The 26723-nt window shown below is 45.2% G+C and overlaps 1 protein-coding gene across 1 annotated transcript in view; it reads right to left on the minus strand.

The window, feature by feature from the left end:
* Positions 1–307: 307 nt before the first annotated feature.
* Positions 308–26723, minus strand: part of cep104 (centrosomal protein 104) — a 37972-nt gene continuing 11556 nt past the window's right edge. Inside the window, exons 10-22 of the mRNA XM_061259117.1 lie at positions 25736–25954; positions 25073–25240; positions 21791–21964; positions 19113–19289; positions 15315–15521; positions 14645–14740; positions 14244–14304; positions 13948–14026; positions 12125–12233; positions 11183–11321; positions 10281–10348; positions 7287–7374; positions 308–6520 (exon numbers count right to left, since the gene is read on the minus strand). Coding sequence (XP_061115101.1) covers positions 6384–6520; positions 7287–7374; positions 10281–10348; positions 11183–11321; positions 12125–12233; positions 13948–14026; positions 14244–14304; positions 14645–14740; positions 15315–15521; positions 19113–19289; positions 21791–21964; positions 25073–25240; positions 25736–25954 — 1722 coding nt within the window. The 3' untranslated portion in view covers positions 308–6383. The remainder of the gene's footprint in view (positions 6521–7286; positions 7375–10280; positions 10349–11182; positions 11322–12124; positions 12234–13947; positions 14027–14243; positions 14305–14644; positions 14741–15314; positions 15522–19112; positions 19290–21790; positions 21965–25072; positions 25241–25735; positions 25955–26723) is intronic.

The following is a 26723-nucleotide window of genomic DNA, read 5'->3' on the forward strand; positions in this document are numbered from 1 at the left end:
TACACTCCTGTTGTACACCTTTGTAGAAATGAAAGCTCTTCAGTTCGACAGACAAGAATCATGATGTTTCAAGAAGTGAATCAGATGAAAAGACGGTTCAGACTAAATGCAGGTTAGACACAGGATGGAAAGAGGGTTTCTAAATATATTTTTCTAAAGTTTATCCTAAGGACTATACTGACCATGGAGTCTATCAGTGATTGACAAATTGATTTTGAGCAACTGGATATTTTCAACACACACACTGTGATCTCCAGAGATCACTGCTACGATGTTACTGATCTAACACACACCACACACACTGACATGCACAAGAAAGTAATTTTATTCCGTTTTTGTCATTAAAACATAGATTGCTGTGCAGACAATAACATTTTATAGAGAAAGGGGCTACAGAAGATGGTCCATGGTCAGTCTCACCATTGTCTAATTTTCAAGAAGTTATTGAACAAAGAACACGCCAATAACATTACTCTGGACATCCTCAAATCATTACTTAATGAGAGAAATAATATCTTCATTACAAATATACAAGTACATTTTTATTCATCAAAATGCTATCTTTCCATACTCATACATTAAACAAAGTGCAGATATCACTTGTACTCTGTATGGTTGCTAGTGTTCATGGTTTTGTTATAGCATTAAAGCTTTGGTAATGTTCCTCTACCTGGAATTAAAAATTGTACCCAAATCAGTTAGCATTCATTGAATAAACAATGATAAACTAATGTAGCAAAATATCCCTTGAGTGAACATGTGTGTGATTTTGAAAGTTTGCACTAAATACGAACCCACTGTTGAATCTGTACATCAGGGGCGTGAAACTCCAGTCCTGGAGGGCCGCAGTGAGAGATACATTTCAAAGTCTCTCACTGGCTAAAGAGTCCACACACCTTGTTCTCAAGGCCTTAATTGGCTGCTGATTGAAAGGAAACCACAAACACCTCCAGGACTGGAGTTTGACACCTCTGCTGTACAATGTCATCTCTGTCCTGTAATCACAAGCCTCGTGGCAGTTACAGCAATACCTATACACCTGGATCTAAAACACAGTGGGCTCCAGAATTATTGGCACCCTTTATAAAAACGAAGAAAAAGGCTACATACAATAAGCAACACTGATAATAATCTATATGATATGTTCAAACATAGGGTAAAACTAGATACTTTTATCTAAATACAATTCCAATCATGTTTCAATATTTTTTAAGAAGTAATCAATTTTTTTCTGAAAACCATCAAAAGGTATTATTGCATTAGAAAATCAAACAAAGCGAAACTGGCAATAAAATGTAACTAATTTTAACAGGTAACAAGCACGCAAACTCCCTTTGTCAACTCAATTCAGAGGACACAGACAGCAATTGAACATCACAAGTCTGGCACCAGAAAATACATACGGTTAAACAGACCACTCACTGCAGCACAGTAAGGGCAATAATAAGAAATAAAAAGGAGAATGAGCAGAATGTTTGCAAACTTGCCAGGAAGAGGACGCAAGTGCACATTGCCCCACGGACAGTGAGGAAGATGGTGAGGAACGCATACGAGGAGAAGGACCTCACACCTACTGTCAAATATGGAGGTGGGTCATTGATGTTTTGGGGATGTTTTGCTGCCAGTGGTCCAGGGGCACTGCTTAAGATCAATGGCACAATGAATTCCAGTACTTTTCAAATGCACAATGAGAAGAACCAGGAAAGTTTGGCAGAACATCTGGTTGCTAGGAAGCTGAGACTTGGTCATATATAGATTATCCAGTCGCACAATGACTCCAATCGTACATCAAAATCCACGCAGAAATGGTTATGTGAAAACAACATTCATGTTCTGCAATGGCCCATCTCAGTCTCCAGACTTGAATTCCATCAGAAAGCTATGGTTTGAATGGAAGAAGGGGTCTATAAGCACCAACCCACAAATAATAATAAGTTCTGCATGAAGGAATGGTCAAACATCCCTCCAAATGTGTTCTCTAAGCGTATCACAACTTACAGGAAAAACTTCATGGCTGCCATCTTTGCTAGAGGTGTTTACACAAACCACTAAAGCAAGAGTGCCAATAATTGTAAAAAGTCTGTTGGGAAAATGTATTTGCAGAGTTGATTCCATTGAATCATCAATAAAGCACACTACTTTACACAAGTTGGAAAATAAAACCTGTCAATAACTAAACACCAATTATTATTATTATTATTATTATTATTATTAATAATAATATTATTATTACCAATAATTCTGGAGCCCACTGTAGATGCTTTGAACCATTCATTACTTCTGATATTAAAGCAAGAACTTTTGAATTCAAAAGAAGCAAGTCATTTTTTATGTAACACTACACTGCATGCAAAAGTGTATGTTTATGTGTGTATGTCTGTATGTATGTATGTATGTATGTATGTATATGATCTATTTATATTAAAATAACAATTGATCAAAAAAATAAATATAAGCAAAATGCATGGAGGAGTATTCGGATCAGGACGTCACCTGAATGGCAGCAAATCTGTATGCAGCCTTATAACAAAGAAACTGACAATGAAAAAGTGACTCATGCATTCTTACTGATACGTGCTTGTTGAACTTTTTCTCACTGACACACAGAACAGCCTGAAGAACCAGTCAAACACAATCATTTCTGTGGAAATATTTCAGTTTCATTTTAAGAAAACCATGGGACACTGAGGACTACCCATTTGCTTTGATGGAATTTACGACCAGATGCAACCAGATCAAAGGTGTGAGCCCTCAACAGATTTGGCATACTGCTATGACAGTAATTTTAGGATTTTAGTAATATTTAGTAATTTTTCAACTTATTTGAAACTTTAAATGATACATCTATGTTATGAAAGATTTAAAAGGATTCAAGAGCAAGCTAGGGACAGAGAGCTTGAGTGGAGCGATTATTACTGTTTAGAGAGAGACTGTTAAAATTCTCTCCCTCTCTTAATCTTTCTCTCCTTCCTTCCCTCGGTTCCTCTCTTATGCTCTCCCATCACATCTCCTCTCCTTTTCTACCCACATTTATGTTTCCCTCTCTCTTCCTCTCTCTCCCCTAACTGAAAGAGCTGTGGTCAGATTTGGATGAAACCTAGTTAAATTATTGTCCTTGGGAATATAAATATTCCAGGAATTTATGGCTTCTACACCAGTGACAAAGGTCTCTAGCCAAAGCTCCCAAGGGACCAGTTACTTATGGCAGCAAAGTTTATTTTAGACGTACGAACAAAGGTAGACTGAGCCCTGCAACCGTAATCATAGATAATTTCAGTAAATATAAAATATTATAGAAAACACTTGGTTATGTCTGTATAATAGATTGATACATTAAAGCATTTGATTTATAATGTGTTGTGCTTTTACTGATTGTGCTAATCGTACTCAAATGGAAAATGATCTATTTCTGGCTAGAGCTATTATAAGGAGGCAGTTGCATGGGGTGCATAATTTCCTTTGTATATTAATTATTGTTCATGAATTAGTGCTCCAGAAATACTAAAGCATTATGGTTATGTTCCACCGAAAACACATCTTTGGTCTTCCAGATCATTTCAGAGGTACATAAGATAAAAAGATAAAAGATAAATTCCGACAAAATACAGTACTGTGCAAATGTCTTAGGCACCTGTATAACATTCTGTACAGATAAGATTCTTTCAAAAATAATTCAATGAAAGGTCCTAAATAAATGTAATATACAGTTTAAATTACATTTTAGTAATTTGGCAGAATAGTTAAAAATGGATTCAAATCAATATTTTTTGTGAACACCCTTCCGCGTTAAAACTTCTTCTTAATCACTTCTCTGAGATAGCCAACGCTGTCCTGCAGTTCTATAAGACAATCAGTAGGGAGGTTGTTCCAAGCATGTTGGAGAACTTGCCACAGTTCTCCTGCAGACTTTGGTTGGCTCTTTGCTTCTGATTTCAGACAGCCTTGATCAAGTTTTTATGTAAAAAGTAGTCAGTTGCTTACAGTAATATGTTACTTTTTAAAATTAAATACAAACATGTCTCTGTAAAATCAAATCTTTTGGAAAATGAGTATTTGGAAATCTCAAATGTGTTCTTTTATACTAACACACACAAAAAAATAAACATACATATAATAAAGTCTAGGGTGCCTAAGACTTCTGCACAGTACTTAGTATGTAAATTAGCTCATTTGCATATTTTATTTAAGATGGCTGAAGTAAAAACAAATTTGAACATTTGTTTTCTTTTGCAGTCTGAACCAATTAAGATATCATTATAATTATTCCAGAATCTAAATAGATGTTTGAAGATTGTTTTGAGCTATTTTTTGAACATCAGTACCCAATAGTCCTTTTTCTATAAATTTTGGATTTTTCGTGGAGAAGAATTATTAAATTCCAGGATCTAACAATGAGATTCATGATGCTGTACCTGTCCCTAAAGCTTGTAACAAGAAAATAATTGCCACAAAACACTCTCCTGGGTATGGAGTAAAGGCTGGCAAAGTTTCATTATAGGATGACTATGCGCTGTGTAATGGTTCTCAGTCCAAGGATAGAAATGGTAAATCATTACACTAATTCCACCATACACAAGGCGTAATCATTCAAAAGGCGGTATTATCCCGAAAGTTTAATAGTTGAGGGATGATGTACAGCAGTAAACCAAAAAAAGTAAATTTGACTGAAAATTAGATTTTTTTTCAGTGGAACAGAACCATAATATAAAACAACCTGAATGATAAAATAACAATGATTAATTTCATTGGCATTTTTAATGATCAGATAATAGAGATGGAAATTCACAGCTGAGGATATGTAAAGGTGAATTCACAGGTAAGTGTTAGACACAGGTTAGTTTGACATAAGGCGCTTGGGCCTGCCTACTGTGACTAAAATCAGACCATCAGATCAAGTTGAGCGATTGCACACATTAATAAACAAGTCCCTTAGCCAGGACAAGCGCTGTGTGGCAACAGACCTTGACCATACTGTTTACTCTATTCTATTCATTCATTCCAGCTACTCTCAGCCATCAGGGTGGAAAACTACTGATTGTCACTTGAGTTTCAGGAGGTCTATTCTACTTGTTTAAGTTTAAGCAACACCTATCCCTGATTTACATCTCGCCTGTAAACAAAACACCGTAATACTGCTCGAGGTTTGGGTGGAGGAAACCATTTTGTTTTTTGCCGCAGTGACTCGGCACTGAAATGGCTACGCTGCTGTCCTTTCACTGCTCAGCTGTTTTATCATGATGTTCGCTAAGCACAGTACATCACTCACACCCAGAACTAAAATACTCTTCCTCACAGCACACATTCCAGCCAGTTTTTTCTAAACAAAGGCCCAAGTACAAAGCTTGGATTTCTAAAAGGGGAAAAGGGTACACAGAAGAAACAATCCCTCCATTAAAAACTTCACAGAATGTGAAGAAACGTACACACGAAGTTAGTTCCTTACCTACTCTCTAGGAGTCCTCTGTACTGAAAAGTGCTTCCTTTTGCAATAACGATGAGTGAATTTTAAATATTCATACAAACTATGCACACGTTATATTGGTATGTACCATCACATTGTCAATGTGATGTGAAAATTGGTGAATCTGAAGTGATCTGGTGCCTGTGAACAGGCAGTAGCCTGTAGGTCTCTCTTGCTTGCAGCTTCAAGCAGATTAGTGTAGACTCAACATTTCAGCTTGCCTGTGTTTTCTTCAACATAATCAGCCCAAACCAGCTAACTAATTCAGCATATTAAAGTGATAATTTTTTGATATTCGGATTTGTAGCAAAGCACAAGGTTTTCCAAAGGCAGTGGTGGAAAAACTGCATCATTCTCCCCTGCTGTATTTAACTATTGCTGCTGCAATTTTCTACAAAATGTCCTCTTCATGGTTGAAATTGGGAAAAAACGAGGTGTGGAGAAGAAATCAAGAATCCTTTCATCAGTTATTCATTTGGGGGAATGTGTTGCGCTGAAGTTAGAGTGTGAAATTCAAATGAAGATTTCTCAGCTGTGAAAGTCTTCATTGCTTTTTCAGTATGTGTACCCGTTAAGCTAAAACAAAGCAAGGAATGACACTACAGGCGACATTTTCACTGATTATCCTGACATATGAAAAAGTATAAATATTGAATACGCACTGAAACTGAAACTGAAGGAGGGCCAGAACTGAGGAGACAGCCACTAGCTACAATGTAAACACACACTGTAAATGCAAGTACCCAGTAAAGCGTTCTTGGGACCGTGTTCAGTCCCGTTAACCGGCCGTTTCAGCAGACGGGGTGCGGTGACACCCCTGCAGAGATTTGTGAGAAGTCAGAGCGGGGTCTGCGTCTCGGTCACCAGGTTTTTGTGCACTGCTGGGGCCCCAGGGTTGGCGTAGGACCACAGTCTCGCTGGCTCACCGCCTGACAGGGTTGGGGCGGTTGGTCCGGCTACCCGCAGGCTTAGGGGCAGGAATCCGGCTCCCGCTGGGCCCGGGCCTGCCTCTCGCCCCCACGGGCCCCTGCTTTGTAGTGGCTGTGGAGCCCATCTTTCCTGATCAAAGAGAGGGCGGGCGGTACATCAGCGTGGACACGGCGGTGACAGTTACACACGGTGCTCATGAGGGCCGTTGAGCGTCTCACTTACCCCCATGTTAGCCACTCAGAGGCCTGACCCTCTATTGTCAGGGCAAATATCCCAACACTCACTGCACCAAACACTGAGCATGACAATAGCCCAGTAAACAGTGGTTTGAATCCTTTAGATAGCCCAGTACACAGAGGTTTTAATCCTTTAGAAGTGCTAAGATTATTGTGCTAATGAAGAGCCCTTTAGACTTTAAAAGAACGCAACGTCCCTTCATGTAGTAGCACTAGAAAATAAGTTTATTTACAAATATGTAATCTCATCAAATATGTTGATTAGATGTATCCACTGGTGAATACTGAAAGATGAAAATGACCCCCTCCTACAAACCTCTGGGCGGGTTTATTAGATAAGAAAGTCTTAGTAAGTAAGTAAGTAAGTAAATAAGTAAGTTACTAAGTGTCTTAGTAAGTCTCAGTCTGTGCAGTGAGCTCAAATGTAATGGCAGACATGTTAATCCCACACCAACAGCCCGGCAGGCACTGAGAGAGAGGGAGAGAGGGAGGGAGGGAGAGAGAGAGGGAGGGAGGGAGAGAGAGAGAGAGAGGGAGGGAGGGAGGGAGGGAGAGAGAGAGAGAGACCAAGTCGAGGCCAAGGCCTGCTTTTGGCAAACAGACTCCGCTCTTTTCCAGAGAGACTCCAGGCCGCAGCGCAGGGGGAATGAATGCGTTACCTTGTGACTGCAGCGCTCGCAAGATGGCCGCCGTCCGCCGTGCGTTCTGTTTACAGCCCTCTCTCCCCATGAGGTGAGCTTTCCAGGCCTGCGGACAGAGCAGGAGTCAGCTCACCGGGGTCTCCCCTCCCCCGCCCTCCGCCAACTAACATTCCGGGGCCTGGCATCAGGCCGTGTTCTTTATTTACCCTCAAAGTCGGGTTGCTGCCCGGAAAAAGTCAAAGGAATGACTTTCTTCTTTTTAACTCGTACTTTCACCAGCATTGTAAGGGGTTAACAGGAACAGTTAACAGGAAGCTTAGGATCTCTGCATCAGACACCACGCTCCTGTGACGCAACACGATTGCAGAAGGTCTGGCGAGGCAGCCTTTGTGAGCTTTTCTGTGATCTCCGGGCGACTCCACAGGGAGATTTGAGGACCGAGAATAGAATTCTTATGGCAGGGTTAAAAACATTTTAAAAATCACCACCTGACAAAGCAGAAATCACGTGAAGCTAGCCAACCGCACAAAATAATCTATTTACAACCCTATGGAAATCAGCCATTGATGTGGAAGTGTGCTTTGGCTCACTTTCCCCTTCCCATGATGCTCTGCACCTAGCCAGCCCTTCAGGTTGGAGAGGATAATGCAAGTAACTCAATCTGACCAAATGAGCTGAAAAGGCTTAAAAATGGCATCTCAGTAAAATGTATTTATTTAGTCTAATCATGTCAAAGTGATCCTTCACTATCCAATTAGGGGTAATTATTAGGGGTTTCCATGCCATGTAAACAACCATTCAACAGAGAAAATGGTCACTGTTCAGAGTTAATAATACTAAAGAAAACCTGTCTTAAAACTAAAATTTGTGATCAGGTTGAACCCAGTGAAGGTTCTCTTTTTTGCCCATTGATTGCTGAAGTATTTCATTACTGAACTCCAGGTACTGGAATGCAGTGAACAAACAGGTAGCCGTATCGCATACAGGAAGTGGACCCCAGTTGTAAGCTGACCTGCATGATTGATCAGTGCAACAAAAAAAGGCTTTTACACATAGTGAGAATGAAACGCAATACTTTCCTTTCCAATGTCCTGGGACACAAAGAAAATAATTTTGACCTTTGCGATGTAAAAGAAATCAATGCTTAAAAGGATTAAATGTAATTATGTAGCTATTGAGTTGATTATTGAGAGGCATGGTGGCATGGTTACATGATACGGCCCTTCTTGTGTATGTATTCAATTCAATTCAGTGCTTATTTGTATAGAAAATTTGGCAGAGACACAGCCACAAAGATGCTTCACAGGCTCCCAGTGGGAAGAAATCTCGGGAGGAGCCCGACCACTGGCCAGCCCAGTGTCAGTAGTTGTGGTAATAGAGAGGCAATGGGAAATGTACTGGAACAGAGAGACAGTGGTTAGGCAGATTAGAGCCTGACTGGTAAATCAGAAAGCCCAAGGAAAGAAACAGATTTTAATATGCAGACCAGGAATGGCCGGGTGATTCATTTAGTCCCGCTGGCTGCATTGAGGCCATTTGAATCCTGTCCATTTTAAAATTATTTTAAAAAAACCCCAAAAAAACTCATTATGACCCAAAATGGTTGTGAGTAATATTCAAAGTTCCCCAAATACTTTTCTTCCCCTTATTGAAGAAACATAATATTCCCTGTGAATGGAGACTACATTTCCACAGACAGTGCCGGGTTTCACAGCCAGAGAGCTGAAACCCAGTAAACAGCCCCTCACCCCCGATCCGCCTTCATCCCTCACGTCTTCCTAAACTACGCCTCTGTCGCTCCTGTGTGTGTGTGAGGGGGGAAGTGTGGAGGGATAAAGGCATCTCTGTGAGGAGTGTGGAGCACTGAGCCCCAGGTGTGTGAGTCCCTCCCCCCCACCACCTCTAATTATGCGGGAGGGGAAATGGCGGACGCCCACTCCTGCACACTGCCCTCTTTAACTAGCACCTTTCATAGAGCTGCTTAACAGCCAGCAACCCCCACAGCCTGGACCCTTTCTGCAGACTGACTGACTGACTGACTGACTGACTGACTGAGTGACTGAGTGACTGACTGACTGACTGACTGACTGACTGAGTGACTGAGTGACTGACTGAGTGAGTGAGTGACTGACTGACTGACTGACTGGATGACTGACTGACTGACTGACTGACTGAGTGACTGACTGAGTGACTGACTGACTGACTGAGTGAGTGAGTGACTGACTGACTGGATGACTGACTGACTGAGTGACTGACTGAGAGACTGACTGTATGACTGACTGGATGACTGACTGAGTGACTGACTGGATGACTGACTGACTGAGTGACTGACTGGATGACTGACTGCCTGAGTGACTGGGTGACTGACTGACTTACTGACTGACTGACTGGGTGACTGGGTGACTGACTGACTGGCAGAGTCACTGACTGGCTGAGTCACTGACTGGCTGAGTGACTGAGTCACTGACTGGCTGATTGTCTAGCTGACTGACTGACTGACTGAGAAACTGATTGATTGATTAGCTGACTGGCTGACTTAATGACTGGCAGGCTGCTGTTCTGTCCTCCCGTTTCATCTCATTCCAGCGTGAGCGATGGATGCCGGGTTACATTGGTCATTATACAGAAGCATATTTGCAGCTGGGTGCCTGGCTGCGATTGGGCCAATGTTTTCTTTTCTAAATTGCATATTTTGGGAGGAAAAACCAACTGGAAATAATTACTTTAAAACCAAAAAAAAAAAAAAAAAACGGAATTCTTGTCAAATACCTAAATAAATTGCTGTCAAAACTTGGGAGAGATTTCTAAAGAGCGCTATGGGGGTTCTAGAAACCTTAGACCGAAACTGCCCCAAAACAGAGACATATTAGTGACCGAATATCAGACGCATCTGAAGATCAGCTTTCATGTTTACAATTGGACTTAGGCGACCCTCAATGTGAAAGTAAAGTCAGAAATATCCGATGTCTGTCTGCAGATCCGTTTTTTTGACAGAATGCAATAGAATCTCACCTCCTCTCCAGGCATAAAATTGTCATGGCACAAAGGACAGTGGTTTGATACTTTGTCAGTCGCAGGAGCTGTAAAAACATAGGGAACAGGAAAAAGAACGAGAGTGAGAACAGAAACAGAGCCTCTCAGCAAAAAAAAACGAAGAGCATGGGTTTTGTTTGACTAATATCAGCCACATTCTGAAGAACTCAGAACTCACGTAGAAAATGCTATGTCAGTTATGTCAGTGGATGAGATGCCCACTGCTACCACACAGGAAGATACAATTTGCTTACATGAGACTGCAAAGTGACACCATCTTGGTGAAGATTACATGTACAATGTACTCTGACGAAAGCTAGAATATTGCAGGATGGACCTCCTGTATTGTCATGTACGAAGGCAAAACATAACAAAGGCCATATTCAGAAAAGATCAGAGGTTTCACAGCACAGCAACATCTTCAATCAACATTTTTATCTATTGAAACGGAACAAGCCAATTCGGCTCGTCTCATTAATACTGTAAATCAACCTACAAATATGCAGTTCTGTGTGTTTGCGAAATACCTGCAGAATAATAAAATGAACTGTTATAGTATTTTGCATACTTTACTGGTTGCACGACTGCATCCTGCATTAATAATTCATTTGTCAATCAAACAAATATGTCATCACTCTGTACTAGTCACAGATTTCATTAAGTCTCCCTCTTAATTGAAAGTAATGAAAGTATAGCAAATTAAACATCATACAGTGTGCCCATTGTGCTACAGTTAAGATGAAAGTAGAAAGATCCGGAAGTTCTCAGAGCAAGCTCAGGCCAGGTGTGGGAGGGTAGTTAAGCCTCTGGGGGCCGGGCTGGGGGGCCAGGGGGGACGCAGGGGACACGGGTCGGGGTGCAGGGCCCGGCGACACACTCACGGTTGCAGGTTTGACTCTGGCTGTGCTCTGCCAGCTGGTCTTTGGGCACAGCCTCTGCACAGTGGGGGCACTGGGTGAATGCTGCTTTACTCTCACACTCCTCCAGCAGGTGCTCATTCAGGCTGGAGATCTCCACCACCTGAGAGGGCAAGCACAGCTCATATAACCTCTCACCTCTGACCCCTCACCCTCACCCAATCCAACACCCCTCACCCTCACCCCTCACCCAACCCAACACCCATCACCCACACCCAATCCAACACCCCTCACCCCTCACCCAACCCAACACCCATCACCCAATCCAACACCCCTCACACTCACCCCTCACCCAACCCAATACCCATCACCCAATCCAACACCCCTCACCCTCACCCCTGACCCAACCCAACACCCATCACCCACACCCAATCCAACACCCCTCACCCTAACCCCTCACCCAACCCAACACCCATCACCCAATCCAACACCCCTCACCCTAACCCCTCACCCAACCCAACACCCATCACCCACACCCAATCCAACACCCCTCACCCTCACCCAATCCAACACCCCTCACCCTAACCCCTCACCCAACCCAACACCCCTCACCCGAACCCAATCCAACACCCCTCATCCAAACCCAATCCAACAGCCCTCACCCTAACCCAATCCAACACCCCTCACCCTCACCAAACACAGCCTTTCAAAGCACAAGCAGATCTCATCTCACCCTCACTCAGTCCAGCCTTCCAAAGACACACGTCTCACACAGTTAACCAGGTCAGCTCTGCTCGGAGGCTGAGTCAGGGGGTACGGGGGGATGGGGTAGGGGCAGGGTGGGGCCAGCCTGGATTGGGGCCACACTGGGTGGGCAGGTCCAGGCCAGGTAGGGCCAGGCGGGGGCAGGGTGGGGCCAGGGTGAATTGGGGCCAGGCTGGGTGGGCAGGGTGTAGCTGAAAGTACCTGTCTGCAAAGGTCGCATCGCCGCAGCATGGGACAATGCTTCCAGTAGTGCAGGTCCAGCCCCTCCTCTGTGAACGCCTCGTCCTTCTCCCCACAGAAGATGCACAGCCTGAAACCGACCGGAGGGACAAACTTCACAAACATCTGCACACTGCATAAAACAAACTCAAACACTTCACCTAGCTCACTGAGACCCATACCTGCACCCTATTTACAATCATACACACACATGTCCCATAACTGCACCCCATGTACAATCATACACACATGTGTGCATTTCTAGCATACTGCTTGTGCAGTATAAACATTGAATATTATGGCATGGCCAGAAAGATCAAGTAAATACTTTGAATAATTGAGTACACATTACGTACAAACACATACATTTTTAATCTTTCTGACCAAGTGTTTGTAGACCAAGAGGAAACGGGGCACCCAGAAACAAAACAGAAAAGATACCAGTTGACTTTTATAGCACCAAAACCTGTTATTAATATATTACAATAGGGTGATAGAACACACAGAGGCCCACTCATAATCCACAAGGGTAATGTTAATAAATAACTATTTGCATATTAAACACAGAAGGTACCACCAGACAGATAGCCTTTGCACAACTATATTAGCAGGAAAATCCAGAAAGAAACTTCAGAGGATATTGTGCTGTAATATAAAATGAATCAGTTGATTTACAGTACATCTGAGGCTAAGCAAATAAGCAGCCAGGGTTTAGTCAACAAGGTAGATTGGCACAAAGCTGAAAAAGTATGCTTTGATTTATCAAATGAATCAGTATAAGTAAGCCCAAGGGTGCAAGGACAGTTTGGAAGAGCTAATGTAACAATAACTCAAAGTGAAAAAGATGTTTTATACAATGCAAAAATAGCAGGCAGGCGTTAAGCATATAATTTAACAGGATGTGAATAAGTGTCTCACTTCCTCTTATATCCACTGTGTCAGATGCTAACTGCCACAGACAGCCTCAAATTAACTGACTTTTCAGCAGAAATGAAGCCATGGGCACTTTCAAATCACGTATTCTAAAAATATTTGATTTAATTGCCGTCGAGTTCAGAGTCTGAGCTCAAGCAGCTAGAGACAAGGGGCTACCCTAAAAATATATTTCAAAACACACAGAAAAAGATGATGTTTCATGTAATTGCAGTCATGAATGCAAAGATTATGTTGAATATGGTTATGTTACAAATATGTTTAGTCTATTTCTCAGCTGAACTGGGTCTCATATGCCGCCTTAGTGGCAGTGTACACCAGATGACGAGCTGTGGTTGACGGACCTCAAGACACTTTATACTAAAGCAAGGGAGCTCATACTACAGTTTCAGAAGCACCACAGAAGCCCTTTTGCACCAGGTGAAGTTTAGGTTTATCGCCTAAAACATAACACCAGAATGAAAGATGCCATCTCTTAAAATACAGTGGTAATACTACACTGGGGCTTTGGATTTCGTCTTGGTCCAGAGAGAAGGCTGCCTCAAAATGGCCCACTAACACAACAACTAACCTCTTGATGTCACATGATATAGATGATAACTAGGTATTTTTCTCCACATACCCGGCAAGAAGTCCAACTCTAACACAGTACATACGAGGCCAATGGGGACCATATACTCTGTAAGATTTGATTTACCATGAACAACTGTGTAACTCACTAGTTGCCTGAGACGTAATCAAATGTTGCTCTCTGAAGGCCAGTTATGCTCAACAGAATTCCACCTTCTAAAATGAAAGCCTAACCAATGACTAGTATTGTTGTTGAAAAACAAAATGAGAAGAAACCGACCGAGGTTAAGATGGAGACTTACCGGTCTAAATAATTAGCGACTTGTGATTGGTCCACATCTCTCACCACTGCGGCTTTGGTGGCAGGTGTCTTTTTTATACCTAAAAATAATGGCAAAACAGTGAGCCATTCACAATCAACACAAACACAAATTCAGTATGGAGTAACAGAATGGAGGAGTTTCTTCACTGTGAAGGACATTACAAGTAAATCAGTGTGAGTATGTGTGTGTATGTGTGTACGTGCGTGCATGCATGCATGCGTGTGTATGTGTGTGAAGGTGTATGTATTGAGGAGGCTGTGTTTCCGTATACAGACCTGCCTTCACTGCTCTTGAAGTCTGCTTTGTTTTACTATTCTCTTTCCCCTTCTCCTTCTCCTTGACAAAGCAGGTGGGGAAACACAAACCAAAGCAAAACAATGAATCAGCAGCACGAAGAAAGGACAATGGAGCCATTTAACAGCAGGGAAAAATACAATGCAGTGTCAAAATACTGAGACCGGTCCATGCGGGGGTTGTTCCCGCGTTCGTAATTTGCGTCCCGCCCTCCCATACATATAGTAGTGGTTACATGTCATTGGGATATTAACAACAATGGAGACAGTGTGCGCAGCAGTGGGCTGAATGAACAGGAAGTGAGGATACAGGTACGGGCAAGCCCACAGGAGAATGAAACTGAGGCCCGTCGTTAATAATGCAGTGACGCGCTTCGACCTACGCTGATCTCCTTGAGAGCGGCCAGTTGTTCCTGGAGAGTCCGGATCTCCTCTTTCTTCTGCTTGTGCACCACGCGCGTGACGTTCCTCTTCAGCGTCTGAACAGAAACATAAAGACACGGGTTGGGAAGCCATCTTGTCTGCGGAGCTGAGCTGCGGGAGCTTAGTAACGCCTGAGCGCTCGGTCCCTGCTCTGCACACCTTCCCACTCGGAGAGCTGACTAACACACCGGGCGAGGTGCTGCCAGCCCTTCAGAGGTCAGACGTTACTTCATTTCCGAGTTTCATCACACTGATCTCTGCATGGAGCAGATTGTGGACACTTTACTTACACTGAAAAAAAAAAAAAAACGCCTGTCTTAAATTTGAGTCTTGTAATGAGACTTAAATTTGTTTTGTCACTCAAGCAGCTGATTCCTTGTCAAGTGACATCTTCTTACCTCATTGGCAAATCTTGAAATGAGTCGAAGTGTCACACCTCATTAGCAACATAGTCTTATTTAGCAATAGAAAAAAGATTTCTAAAGCTAAAGCTACGACTACAGTACTTGCTGAGATTGAGTTATTTTTTGTTTCTGAAGTGCAATGCTGCTGACATGGGTGTCCATGAAGGGGACCTTGTCTGTCTGGCCCCTGCAGGAAGGCCAGGCGAGCGCAGGGCTCCACACTCACCTTGGCCTGGGGCCCGGCCGGTCGGCCCTCGATCTTGGCGAACTCGTCGAAGATGTTCTTGTAGAGGATGTTCCTGCGCGTCTTGGCGTCGTTGGGCGGGAGGAAGTCCAGGACGGCGCTCCGGTGTTGGCGGTACATGGCCAGGACAATGTGCACGGCTTTCTCCCGCACCTCAGCGGCACTGTGCTCCAGAGCACCTGCGGAAAACTGCCACACACATGACACTGTAACGCTCCGCTCAGCTGACCCTGACCCCCCTCTACTGGGGCACTGTGCTCCAGAGCGCCCGTGTAAAACTGCCACACACATCACACTGCATCAAACTGCCACACACACGCTCAGCTGACCCTGACCCTGGGTGACTCCATCAGGGACGTCACGAGACCCCCTTTACTGGGGGCACTGCGCTCCAGGCATATCTCTCTGTGCTCCAGTAAAATAAGAAAAATAGTGATCACTATAGTGTCTGTGAAGCAATAACTTATACCTACTACTATGGGGGGAAAAAATTGTTGGTGAATGGACCGCATTTATATAGCACTTTTATCCACAGTGGTTTATAATTGATGCCTCTCATTCACCCATTCACACACACACACACACACAGACACACACACACCAACGGCAATAGGCTGCACTGCAAGGTACCAATCAGCTCATCTGGTGCAATTGGGGGTTAGGTGACTTTCTCAGGGACACTTCGACACACCCAGGGCGGAGGATCGAATCGGCAGCAGGAGTGCTAATGCAGCCCATATGACATTCCAAATATATTGGAAAGCAGTAAAAGTTAATAAGTAGTAGTAGTAGGTACTTTATTGTCCCCGTGGGGAAATTAGTTTTCGGTAGAAAATCATAAATGTGTGTTCTTCCTTCCTTTACTTTCACGGTTCCAAAACCAGCTCCACGACAAGTGAAATCTCCTACAAACCCCATGATGCATTTCACCTTTGTTCACTCTAAATTTAACACCATCACTGTGCAAGCAGAGGAAGACAGGCCGAGAAGAGCAAAGCTGATGCAGTCACTCCATTTCAATTCAGGACGTATCTTTCCTGTCAATACGTAAATGGCTTTATAAAGAAAAAAAACCATCTCAACTTGCTTTGCTGGCTCATATCGAAGTTGTTAGGAGTCTGAGATCCAGTATCTAAAATGCCAAAATATGTCTTTTCCATGAATAGCATAAAATAATTTTCCATAACACAGAGCCTTATGAAGTGAGTCAGGTGAGCCCTCGCTGATGAAGGAGGGGGGGGACCAGGACAGAAAGAGAACGCTGCAGTGACTAAGGCTTTCACTGAGGCCGGCATCAGTATTCCCCCGGGGAAGTGTTTCTCTCAAATCTCAGCACCCTCGCTGAAAACCTGAAAGCGTTTCGCAGCGGAGAGGTGCGATCCATATTCAAACGGAACACAGGAGCGGCCTTCCTCTCCGCGCGACGTGTCGTTTCTGCATTGAGGAGAAACAAAGTGCAGTTCAAAGCGCACGTCTGCCCGGTCCAGACAGGCCCCATTATTCTCTTGTCTTTCTGCGCTCCTCATTTTAATCACAGGAAACTCAATCGGCTCTTCGGCCGGCTTGGAGCGCATCGCCTGGGAAACCGGAGGAACGAGAGAAATATTTAACAGCTCACAGCCCAGCCGGGTAACTGGCTCCCAGGGTCGTAAGCCTGAAGGCCACACACACAGAGCAAAACAGTTCAGCTGTAAAACGACACACACACACACAAACATACTCAGCAAAAGAGTTCAGCTGTAAAGACACAACATAAACTCCACACAAACTTAGCAAAGCAAAAGACTTCAGCTGTAAAGACACAAGCATACACACACACACACACACACACACATACACACACACTGAGGAAAAGAGCTCAGTTGTAAAACCACATAAAAAAATCCACACACACACACACTCATAGTTCAGCTATTTTGTGGTATTATACAACCTCTGCTTCTGTTTTGAGGAGGGCCAATTAAGCAGCGCGTTTGAATGAACATCCAGTGCTGGGACCTTATGCTAATTTGTCGGACTCAAAGGCAGTAAAAAAAAAGGCAGTAAAACAGACACATCTTCAGCCTGTGAGCTCCCCTTGGCTGCAGTAACAAGAGCATCGCTATATCACCCCAGCCTGCCCTGCGGTGTAGTTCTTCACTGAAGTAAAGGGGGCAGAAGGAACAGGAGGGCAAGCTGTGAAACTCAAGCTTTCTGCTTCCATTACAAATGCGCTTGAGGAAGATGAAGAATCCCCCTTTCCCTCAGCTGTAGAACAACACGCATCTCCTATATTTTAGGAAACAGTATCGCTCAGATTTGGCCCTGATTCACGTTCTGGTCTCCAGCCCTGGTCCTGGAGGGCTACAGGGTCTGCTGGTTTGTTTTCACCTAAAATCAGCACCCAGTTAAGACCCAAGTGTGGTGACCTAACTGTGTTTTCAACTGTTCTAATTGATTAGATAAGTGCGGAGTAACCAGCAGACCCTGTGGCTCTCCAGGACCAGGGTTGCAGACTCTAATGAAAGACAACGTTGGGCTTCACTGGTACATTTGAGAGGTTTGTGTAATCTCCCCCCCCCCCCCCCCCCCCCAAAAAAAAGTCCTAAAACTATTCACAAGCACATATGCCAGCAGGTATGCAATACAAGAAAATACAAGCCACTATAAACTGCAAGTCTGCTTTAATGAGGAGCTTGTCCTTATTTTAAGGATTTACTAACGTCATAAAGGGCCTATGAAACACAACCCAAAAGTAACAGGCATCCACAGCAGCACTTGTAAATTGGAAGAGACTGCTAATCTCACCGTCCGCTCTGTCAACGTTTGGATAGTTTACACATAGATACTATGTCAATCTTGGAGATTAGGGTCTAAGGAGGACTGTGGCAGAACCTATTGGCTCAGCAGAGGAATTAGAACAATGACTAGTGGCTGGACTTACATCCGTCAAGCATGGGTACATGTTTTTTGTTTGTGTTGATAATGAACCCACTTCCAACGAAACTCTAAGCTACTCTGTCCACAGCTATGGAATAAAATGGCCACAGTGGCAAGAGAGTGCCTAATTTGTGAACGCCACACAGAGGGAACTGTATTTTCCATAGTTTCAAACCAGATGTGTGGAGAATGTCTGACAGTCAATGCTGTTTTTTCGCATTACAGTAGCTTCCTCATTCCACAACCACTTGTAGGACTGGGGTGGATTCTTATTTCTTCTGTAACAACACCCTCATCCAAGGTCTTCAATATTTCCACATACGCAGCGAGAGGCAGTATTACTAGGTAGATCGGACTCTGGTTCCTGTCCTCCTGCTCAACCATCAGGCCTAGCCTAATGTCATGAAACCGTGCAAGGCCTCCGCCATTGGAAGCCATGAATCAATCCACACCGTTCCACTCTGGGTCATGGACAAACACAGAGAGAGGAAGCTGGGCTCCAAAATGTTCCAAGCGTTCAGCCTGAGTGGGGGGAGGGTGGCTGGAGTCTGTCAGCAGGGGAATGGAGGGGTAATGTAGTCCTTGCTGTACCTGCATGATGTTGAGAGGTAATGTAGTTCTTACTGCACCTGGGTGACATTGGCTCAGGAGGTAAGAGCAGTCGTCTGGCAGTCGGGAGGTTTGCCGATTCGATCCCGCCCAGGGTGCGTCAAAGTGTCCCTGAGCAAGACACCTAACCCCCAAATGCTCCCGACGAGCTCGTTGGTGCCTTGCGTGGCATGGGAGCATGTGTGTGTGTGTGTGAATTATTCTTTTTTGGGGATAAAGGTTCTATATAAATGCCAGCCCTTTGCCGTTTACCTGCATGACGTTCTTGAGCGAGAACCCAGATCCCTCGAGGCCCAGCTCGCTCAGCAGCCTCTCGGTGAGCTCTACATGGCTCAGAGCCAGCCGGGCGGGAACACTCGACTTCATGGGCTTCACCAGCTCAGCGGGGATCGTCTGCAACGACCGCACCTCTTTGAACAGCGCCATCTCCTGTGTGGGAGGAGTAACAGGCGGCGTTTCAGATATTGACAGAAAGTCAACAGCTTCCGTGTGTGTGTGCGCACACGTGTGTGTGTGCGTGTGTGTGTGTGAAAAACAAAGCAACAGCTGTGTAAACGATGAAAAACAGCAGAAGAGAAAAGCAAGAACAGAAGAGCAACATCAAGGAACCTTGAACACATTCAAGTCTGGCAGCAGAGTACAACTGCTTACAATGATTTCCAATGAAAATATCACAGAAATGATAGAATGGCGAATATGTAATAGCACACACATAGACACATTAATTTTTATTATTAGTTTATGTATTTATGATTTATGTACGATTTTCTGGTACAAATTAAATATATTTTTATTTTTTATGCCCAAAACCTCTGACTGCATTCTTACCCCTTTGACCCCTAAAGACCCCTTCAGTCAGCAGAAAGAGTGCTAGTGTTTCAGCTAGTAATCAGATTTTTTGCACAGAAATTCAAACTGAAACCTCCTACTAGGCTGCCGTCTGTGCTCAATTTTGATGGACCCAGGACAGGAGTGTGAGTTCATCACGACAGAAAACCAGGGGAGCAATAAAATGTTCTTTGTAGATCCAGTCAAAGAGCAACACACTACCAGTGTGTGGAACTGAGTGACCTCATGGCATTCTCCAGTGGCAGATGTCCATTGGACACGGCAAACATGTTTATGCTCGCTATGTTTTTACAGGCAACCGCTCGCTTGTTTTACAAGCCTGGTACCACTGATCCCTGTCTTTTCCCATATGCGGACTCTTTATTGTGATTTAATTTAATAGCGATAAAAGCCTTCAGAAGTTTAAAACAAACCAGAAGCAATGATTTGATCACAGGAAGGCCGCGCTGAAGAGAAGTCACATTTGACATCAACTTTTCTCTGTGCGTCGGCTTATTTGATTTCCCCCAATGTCCGAGAAAATAAAGAAGAAATAATGTGAAAAATACATAAAGGAGCGGTGAGCTAAGTGCTACGAGAGAGATCCTGGAGTCTGAGCTGTATAATTTTGATTAAGGGCCCAAAAAAAAAGGGAAGAAGAAAGAGGCTGTCAGAGTGTGTCGTGAGGAGAAGGCTTATATCCAGCAGGGCTGCAGTTTTAATGGCATCCTGTCTAAAGGGTGAGTGACATCACTGTCCCACAGGGCTAACCCACATACGCACATAAACTCTCTCTCTCTCTCTCTCTCTCTCTCTCTCTCTCTCTCTTTCTCTCTCTCTCCGTCTGTCTGTCTTGCTCTCGCTCTCCTTTGCGTAGACACAAACACACATGCTGCACACACTCACGCTCACACTCAAATACACACACAGACACACGCTCAAACACACATGCGCACACACTCACAAACACACATGCGCACACACTCACAAACACACACACAAACATACTCACACTCAAAATAACACACACACACACACACAAACGCACACATACGCACACACAAACCCCCCTCCCACACACAAACGCAAACACATAAACACACACACATAAACATACACACTCAAATACACACACACTAACACACACACACACGCGCACACACACACACACACGTAAACACACGCACACACACGCACACACACTCAAACACGCACACGCACACACACGCACACGCACACGCACACACACTCAAACACACACACGCACACACACAAACTCAAACACACACACACGCACACACACACACACTCAAACACACGCACACACACACACACACACACACACACACACACACACTCAAACAGACACACACTCAAACACACGCACGCACACACACACACACTCAAACACACACGCACACACACACACACTCACACACTCGAACACACGCACACGCACACACAGAAGGAGCACAGTGGCCAGAGTGAGCAGCAGTAAGCAGCACAGCATGGGGCTTGTTAGCCAGCAGCGACCTGCTCTCCATGTGGCAGGAAGTAATCCAAACATGCCCCGCCCAGTGAAAGTTACAGGGCCCGGAGCGTGCTGCGATGTGGCGTGCAGGGCCGCACGGTACAGCCCTGCCGTAAACTACTCCAGGAGCGCAAGCGGCAAAACAAAGGAAAGAACCTCGCATGAACCGGCCCGATTCTGGCACTTCCAGATCCATACCTCAACCTGGCGCGCGGACAGCACTACAGCAGGCCTGGAAACTGAGCACTTTCACGTGACCTAACCCAGCACGGAGACACGACGCAGAAACCTCGCAACTTTATTCATCACGCTCCAGGCCAACATCACCGCGGCCACAACAACAACAACCCAATTCCTTACGCAAATGACATTTTTACCTCTTTTGAATGGCTGAATGGAAATCACTGAATTATTCATATGAATAAATATTGAGATATTAAAAATAGGCGCTACTCTACCTGTGGGATGAAAGGAACTGCTGAACTGATGAATAAAATGTAAAAAAAAAAGCAGGAGCAGGATGTGCACAGCGAGCGTGAGACAGAAGCGGCGGTATCAGGTAAGAGGAGACCTGGATAAAGCCGGCAGCCGTGACGCGCAGTCTGCCGGCAGGGTCTCCCGTCTTGGCCATCAGGTTGGGCCAGGTCTGCTCCACGCAGTGCGCCACCTCCGCCCTTCCCAGCTTGTGCTGGGGGATGAACTGCGTCAGGATCATCTTCAGCAGCTTCAGCGACGCCTGGAAGACCTGCCGCACAGACCGGAACGAACGCTCAACACCCCGTAAAAAATGTCACAAATAAGACAAACACTTCTGGCTGTAGCCACGGTGGTTAATCCAGCTCCTCCGTATACATTTTTGGGAAAAGACGTTTCACCTTTTACATCACGAAATTCAATAAATTGCAGCTGTTTTTAAGTTTTCTTGGTCAGTGGAAGGAAAATGAGATTTGTGCTTGGCTTGTACACTCACCACAATTGACCGGATGATGTGACTAGAGATATTATGACTGTGTAAACAGAGATGTATCTTTATGTATTGCACATAGATTATAAGTGGATAGCAGTGTGGAGTTCATCTCACATAATAAACAGGAGGGGAAGACTATGGGAGATGTCTGGCGGCTGACGGACACACAGACAGGCCAGTCTTTGATCACTCATTACGGCTCGAACCTTCAGCAGTGTAGCCGAACACCGGTCCCTTTTCATACACGGGCACAAAAGAGTCTTTATCTCTGCAACACGTACATACCTGTCAAAAACACGTGCAGAAATCGTGTCGTGGGAACTGAACTAGAGCAACAATAGCTAAATATTATTTTCAAACAAGAATATTACGGGTGCAAAAGTCAAAAGGTGACGCAAGCATGCACTAACCCCAAACAGCCAGCATCATTCATCAGAGTTTCAAAGTTTTCAAAGTACATTTTTGATAGTAGACGCAACTGTTTTTGCAACTACCGAGCGGTGAGCAGTCCACCTGCTGTGTACACACACAAAAACAACACGACTGTGGAGAAGAAAAAGACAGATGACAACACTGCGCACTGTACCAGAACAGTCAGAGAGGTGTGAGGAACCGACGCAACGTCTAACACCTGGTGATTTACAGGGTTTCTGACACAGCTCCATTTGGGCACATAACTGCTGAAATATGACTAAAGCCTCACTACAGGAGGTTTTTTTCTCCTCTCCCTGCACTCCGCAGCAGAGGTAAAGGGCACAGGTTCTGCTGAGGGGAGGGGGCGGCCCCCAGACAGCCATGTTCAGTGGTATTTACTTAAGTGGGGAGGCCCTGAATGAATCCTCTGGGAATGTCTCTGGGACTGGGGGCGCATTGTTCGGGAGTGGGGGGGGGGGGGGGGGTCCCCGCAATGCGAATGGCCCGTGAATAGGCCTGCCAATGAAAAGCAGCTGTTTGAGGACCCAGCGCCCAAATTCCACCAGTAGGGTGAAATGAGGGGGGACAATGGCGAGGTAAACACCGCGGGTGAGATGGCAAACACAGGCGCCAGGGAGCGGAGGGGGAATGTGCCGGAAGACACGGCTGTGACGCTGCGCCCCGCGTGTTTACGTGACTTCCACAACGCACACATGTAAAGTGTTACACTTATGCCCGTCTGGGATTTCTTAAATTCACCCTTTCTTCTTTTGTTTGTATTTTGTATAGATTTTGTTAAGATTTGTAATGTTCAGTTTTTCTTATTTTGTAATGATTTGTTTCCGCACTTTTTCTTAATGTTTGTCCTCATTTAAATTATGTCCTTTAGTTTAAAATGATTGTCAGTATTTGTTAAAATTAATATTTTGTGTTATTGAGTGTGTTTTCAAAACCACAAAAACAAGAGCCTTGTGAGACTAAAACCCTGAGTTTTATTTTCTCCACAAGTGAAAATTTCTTACTCTTATTCTTACATGAGTCAATATTTTTTTTCAATATTTTTGTCTTACTTAGAAACTAGTCTAAATTTAAGACTAAGATACTTGCTGAGACTGACTCAGCACTGCCAACACCATTTCTACACCACAGATAATTCCCTTCGAACTGTTGCTGGCACAGAGAAGACGGGTTCTCATATTCAAAGTCAAAGGGGCATTATCTACCCCTCCGGAGTTTCAGTGTCCCCGGCAAACACAGCCGCCACTGTGGCTCCGCACCGCCAGAAATGTGGCCCCGAACTTCCAACGGAAAAGCGGCTTTCCATGAGAATTCTGCACTTCACACGCAGAACAGGAAGCAGTTCCCCTCAACCATGGGCATGGCATTCCACAGTGTGTTTTTTCCCTTCAGAAAGAGCCTGCCTTTCAGAGCGCTGGGTCCTACAAATCTTCACATTACACACACGCGCACAAATCAAACCGTTCCTGTACATGTGCGATGGGCACAAGCAGGAAGCCGCCTCTCGTGACGTGGAACGAGAAAGCACACGTGACCTCAGCGCACAGTTCAGAATCCAGATTTTTAAAAGGGAAAATTACGCCCAACCGTCTCCATTCACAGCGGTGACAGTCACAGCCGCCTACCAGGCCCGCCCAGACCCTCAGTCCGCCAGAGCCCGCCCAGACCCTCAGTCCGCCAGAGCCCTTCAGTCTTCCCTTCATTTCCAATAGACAGAAACCACAGCTTCGCCAGTGAGGAATCTGTAATGATTTCATCAACCCAAGTAGTTATTTAATCCGGGGATATAAGGGGAATTTTATCTTTTTGTTCTTCCTGTCCGTTAATTTGCTGATCTGCTGATGCTGAAGGCAGGGTTAATCACCACGGAGGGCGTTCTTCGGGTCAGAAATGATTTACCGAAAAATAAAGCAGAGCGCGTCCTGTCAGCCACAGCACAGTGAAATGAACTGCCCACATTAATGACAGGGATAAAGGATGCCTTTGAGGGGAGAAACGACTGGATGAAGTGAAAGGTTCGGGGGGAATGGGAGGAATATTCTTAACTGCCATTTTAGTCATTTTATTAAACTCAAGATCCATTTTTTCTCCCAAGCTGAAAATATTAGCTTGTTTTAAATTACTGTTTGCTTGACAAGTGAAAGTTGGCACATCCTGAAATGAGTACCACATCGGCAATATTGTTGTCAACAAAAGAAGATTTTAAAGGTGCAATAGGTTTTGTACAAAGATTTTTGTGATAAAACATTGTTACAAGACCATTGTAAATCCCTTCCTATCACTGAAAAAGGCTCACTGACATATTGACGCACCCTCTTCCCGTGTTTATATTCCTTAAATTTCAAAATATACAGTTGACAGAACGACACTCTCTATCAGAACATTGTATAGCTGTACAATAATCAAAGCTCATTGGTTGAAAATTGGTGCTGAAGTAGCCGGGTCGTGACGTACCGACGACACCTTGTCCAAGATGGCCTTCCGGGCGAGGAACACGGCCGCCCTCATCATGGTCCTCAGGTCCTCCTTGGGGGTCCCGGCCGGGGCCTGCCCCAGCTTCTTACAGACCGCCAGCAGGGCGTCCTCCCGGTACGACCAGGTCTTGGAGTAGGCCGCGGCCACCTGGAGGGGAGGAACACGCCCGTCACGTCACCCTTTCCGCGGCCGGTAACGCAAGCCGCCGCCCTTCTGCAGGCCCACAATGCACGTGGGAAAGCTCAGGGCTGTGACCCAGTTCCTGCTGCGGCTCGTGTTGCCATGAGGTCAACGAGGCCATCTGACCTGACACGGAGATGACAGAGCCGAGCCGGGCGGTGCCGTGCGGATACGCCCAGGCCCCCCCGGCCCTCTTACCAGGCCGTCTCCGTACACCTGGATGGGGAAGCTGGCCCCCCGGCCCTCATACCAGGCCGTCTCCGTACACCTGGATGGGGAAGCTGGCCCCCCGGCCCTCTTACCAGGCCGTCTCCGTACACCTGGATGGGGAAGCTAGCTGGCCCCCCGGCCCTCTTACCAGGCCGTCTCCGTACACCTGGATGGGGAAGCTGGCCCCCCGGCCCTCTTACCAGGCCGTCTCCGTACACCTGGATGGGGAAGCTGGCCCCCCGGCCCTCTTACCAGGCCGTCTCCGTACACCTCGATGGGGAAGCTGGCCTCCCGCATGGCCTTCTCCGTCAGAGGCTCGGCCTCGCCGGTCACCCTGGGGCTGCGGGGCGACTGGGCCGGGTCGGGGGCCTCCTCCTCGGGCCGGAGCTCCGGCTGCTCGGCCTGGTTCTGCTGGTTCTGCTGGGTCCGCAGGGCGGGCAGTGGCCTGTCATCATAGGGCAGGGTGCTGACCTGCACACACACACACACACATAAACATATACACACACACGCATGCACGCACACACGCACACACATGTGAACATATACATACACACACGTACATGAACATACGTACACATGTACACATGTACACGCACACATACATGCACACACACACGTACACACACGTAAACATATACACACGCACGTAGACATGCACACACACACACACACACATACACGTGCACAAGCACAAACATTACATTACATTACATTTTATTTAGGAGACGCTTTTTTAGCGATGTAAAAAAAAAAAAAACGCATATCAAGTTATTTTTATATTCATAAGCACACATCTTTTTGCCTATCTGTACATGTCAATGTCTGTGAGGCACTGTGTGTTGACTTTGCCAGAAAAGGTGCCATACAAATCTATGTGACTGGACTTGGCACAACCTGGGTGGGATTTCACCCGAATGCCAGCACTGCCCAGCCATGCGATGGGATCATGCTCTCATGAACGCGTCGCGCCTTTCAGGAAATGGCTCATAAGCAAGCAAAATAAATATTTTAAAAAACGCAGCGTGTCGAGTGACCGTTGACAGACTCGGGACTCCTCAACAACATCAGAGTCTAGCATGAGCGCACTGTTGGCATTCAACTGCCCTTTCATGACGAAAGACAAAAACGAAGACTGATGTCCTTTCTGGGAAGCCAACGCTGACTGTGTAGACAGGGCACTCTCCAGCTGGCACACCCATGCCCACAGAGAAAGCCTCCCATTTAGCGCAGGGCGAGC

The sequence above is a fragment of the Conger conger genome, chromosome 10 (assembly GCF_963514075.1).
Source record: "Conger conger chromosome 10, fConCon1.1, whole genome shotgun sequence".
Classification (NCBI taxonomy): Eukaryota; Metazoa; Chordata; class Actinopteri; order Anguilliformes; family Congridae; genus Conger; species Conger conger.